We start from the raw sequence: 3,844 nt of genomic DNA on the forward strand, positions 1-3,844 counted from the left end.
TTGTGAATAGTTTCCTCTAAAACAGGAATCTAAGTAAATAAAATAAATGACTTTGGCTGATTTCTCTGCTGTGATGTCACAGAGGGTGACACATGAGGGAAATCTGGCCCAGTCCTGGTATATGTTTGTGCTCCCATTGTCCTGGATCTCATTTCCAACTTGGTCAAAGCATGAAGGATTAAGTGTGATAATTAAGTGATACGTGTTGATTCACTCTGGCTCAATTTCAGATGTTCCCCAGTGTAAACTGGGCAAACTGACACATTATGATGCCATATTAAAACAGCTGTGACATATGGGATGCCAGATAAAAAACATAAAGCAATCCTTTACATTTACAATTGGATTTAACCTAATTCATGAATATATCCATGACAAATAATCATTTACTTTATTTGTAATACTATTCTTACACAGTCAGCTATACAGTGAACCTCCCTCTAGTCCCACAGGTGCTGATATGAATCAAGTCTTAGTATGTGTGGATGACTTTTTTTTTTCTACATTGCTTCCACAAGCGCCTTTTTCTTCCTCACAGGCTTCTTTGGGACCTCAGGTATCTTGTTGCCGTTGCCGTTGTTCTTGTTGGTGACACTGCAGGCTCTTTTCATCTGGTACACCACCTTAGCTGCTTCATCAGAGAGAGGCTGCAGAGGGAAGGAGGAGGAACTAAATATGTACCTCACAATGAGATTGTGCCTTCTCAAAATGAAATGCCATATTTCACTTAGTTTAACGGTTTTCAGATTACAGGAGACTAAAATGTTTACATTACACATACAGTGTGCTGAATGCCTATTTAAAATGTATACAATTTATAAGACATTTTTGTCTGTGTTAGAGAGTACCATAATCCTTTGTGCAACTTCACACTGCATTACAAGAATGGCATCTTACAGTATGTCAAATGTGCCTACAGGAAAATGGTGAGATAAAACTATAAATCCTTTGTCCAAATCAACTTCCAGTTCCAAATTTAGTGAAGACCGATGGCAAAATGCTTGTTACCAATTTCTTGTTCCATTGCCCATTGTCTAACTTTCCCCAAATTAAATTGAAATCTGTTTGAGATCCTTCTCTACATCAGACAAACACAGTCAGATCAAACTGATGAAATTTCTAATACAAAATCAATTTAGTCCTTTTACTGACTAAATAATGCCACTAGACCCCAATAAGGGACAGAGGGCCTAAAATTATTGATTAAATGCCTTCATGGATCGATTATATGTATGATTACCTGGGATTCTGTACTGATGTCATCACAAATTGTCGTCATGGTGTCCATCCAGTTGCCATAGATACTCTCTTCTTTTTGGATTGGCCTGTGTTCACTATGGGGCAGGAACAGGAAGTGTGTTACCAACAAGAAAAACACAAATGGAAAATACTTTTTACCATCAAACCCAAGACTGTGCTAACTATTTTAACACCTAAACCGAAGTCTGAACCAACAATAAAGGGTACGTTACAATATTTTAACACCTAAACCAAAGTCTGAACCAACAATAAAGGGTACGTTAATAAGGCGAGCAGTGGATGGAAATTAGCCCCCACAATGTGAGTAGGCTGAGAGGCTGGTGCACACATATACACACGCACACACTGAGTCATAGTTCCCATAAACACAAAGAGCAACCAAAGACAGCGGTCACACACACCACGTGAATAAAAATAAACATGTCTAGTTAAGCTGAAATAAAACTGTAAAGACAAACTCAAATTAAGAAACAGGCAATTCTCAAAACAATCTCAAATAAAGTAGGAACAAAAGTTAAAAGCAAAAACAGTTTCAACTGTCATATGGTTTATTATTTGGTAATTGTCATAATTTCTACATTTATGAACTTAATTTTGAGTTGTGAGTGTAATAATCCTGTGTAGTCAAAAAAGGATGTCGTCCTATGTCCAATTTTGCTCCTACTGCTCACACCACGAGACTGAAGCAAGCCCAAGCTGGGCCCAGAATGTATTCGTGTCTTGCACAGTCATCCACAGGTTTATTTTATTAGGCCCACTGATTCAATGAATTTTACATATGACTGTGTTATATTCCTTTTTACACAGGCCTGAATCATTTTATTTAGAAAAAAGTAGTCATTGTTCTTTGGGATATAAGGCTACGGTTTAAGATAAGTGAAATTCTTCTCTTTTTTTGGAGTGAGTGGGTGTGATTTGAACAGAACAGGATGCAGTCCGAGTTGAGTGCTGAGCAATAATGAGTAGAGTGGCCTGGTGCGGCTTTGAGCGGGGCAACAAAACGGGCGAACAGCTCTGTGAGCGAGAGGTGGAGTCTCTCACTGTTCCACTCCGCTCATATGCTCTGCCTGGATCAGAAGTCAGAGGGAGTTCAGAAGTCAGGCACTCATACCTGATTTGTTTAAGCAGGTCTTGCTGTGCTTTGAGTTGCCCCTGTGCTTCCAGCACTCGACCCTCCATGGTTAAACTGGCACTGAGCTGAGCATAGTGAACGCCAATTACCGCCATGTTAAGGCTACCGACCTTAAACTGACTGTAGACAAACAGGAGATGGATTAACACATTCTCCACAGTCAAATAACTCAAAACTTTAACAATTTGACAGACCTTTTCAGACTTCTCAAATGCACCAGTATTTGATATCAGATCAACGATACACATGAGATGTGATGTTATCTATGACCATTATAGTGCTCTACTACAGGCAGACACTGTCTAGGTAGTGCATGTTCAGTATCGAGCCCTAGACTTTTTACCTGCAGGAAGTAACTGGTCGCTGTTCTGTAATGATGCGAGTGACTTTCTGTTGGTCTCTGGTCTTGAAGCTCAGCTGTAGTTGGAACGGAAGAATCGCCTTCTGGACAAAAACTGACATATACTGTTCATGTGGCATCTTTAACAGTCCATTAATAACAGTTTATTCTTAACCGTCTTGTCCTGTTAATTTGGTTCTGCCTTTTTCAGCCTCATGGCAAAATAAACTTGTTAAATATGCTCAGCTAATTTTTTTTCTATTTCATCTCAAACTAACTTACAGAACTAATACTGGGTGCAAGTCTGCTCCAGGTCATGGTTCTCATAATGTCATAACCTAACAGCACAGTTGATTTTGTAAGTATAACACTGGCCTTACCTTTTGTAAACTCTGGTTTGACAGAGAATTGGAAGGTGATCTCCAGTCCCTTGGTCACATTCCCTATCTCTCTCACCAGTTTGTGATTGTTTTCATCCTCGTAGGGAAAATACCTACAGAGAAAAAGAAAATTAAAACCATTGCAAAAGAACTCTTCTCAGGTATACATGCTAATAACTGGGAAATAGATGAAATGATATGAAAAGGTAGTAAGTCACTATTTTGGCATATCTAAAATAAACATACACCGTGTTATATCTACAAGCCTGCTTATAATGAAGGTTAAAGTATTTTGGTGTCTACAGTATGTTCTCATCATTGCTCATTTATTCAATCTGAAAAGTTTGTCACTGTATTTTTGCTTTGGTCATGGCCACTGACATATACACACTGGACAAGGCATCACTACTTCCCTCTACTATGCAAAAATTAAGCCAAAATATCATGAACCATGAACCATCTTGCTTTTTTGCAACCAAAAGTGCAGTGACAGCATTGGACCTCCAATCAAAGCTGTCAAATAAACTGAAACACACATTTTGTTTCATCAAATACTTGTTAAAAGCAAACCCATCCATCCATCCATCCATTTTCTTCCGCTTATCCGGGGCAGGGTCGCGGGGGCAGCAGTCTAAGCAAAGATGCCCAGACCTCCCTGTCTCCAGACACTTCCTCCAGCTCCTCCGGGGGCATGCCGAGGCGTTCCCAGGCGAGCCCAGAGACATAGTCCAT

General features: G+C 39.6%; 1 protein-coding gene across 1 annotated transcript in view; it reads right to left on the reverse strand.

Annotated features, from left to right (window-relative positions):
* Nucleotides 1-3,844, reverse strand: part of LOC109974204 (circularly permutated Ras protein 1) — an 18,820-nt gene continuing 14,976 nt past the window's right edge. Inside the window, exons 15-19 of the mRNA XM_020624293.1 lie at nucleotides 3,113-3,225; nucleotides 2,736-2,847; nucleotides 2,372-2,512; nucleotides 1,241-1,334; nucleotides 1-647 (exon numbers count right to left, since the gene is read on the reverse strand). Coding sequence (XP_020479949.1) covers nucleotides 501-647; nucleotides 1,241-1,334; nucleotides 2,372-2,512; nucleotides 2,736-2,847; nucleotides 3,113-3,225 — 607 coding nt within the window. The 3' untranslated portion in view covers nucleotides 1-500. The remainder of the gene's footprint in view (nucleotides 648-1,240; nucleotides 1,335-2,371; nucleotides 2,513-2,735; nucleotides 2,848-3,112; nucleotides 3,226-3,844) is intronic.

This window comes from Monopterus albus, unplaced genomic scaffold (genome assembly GCF_001952655.1).
Source record: "Monopterus albus unplaced genomic scaffold, M_albus_1.0 scaffold324.1, whole genome shotgun sequence".
NCBI lineage: Eukaryota > Metazoa > Chordata > Actinopteri > Synbranchiformes > Synbranchidae > Monopterus > Monopterus albus.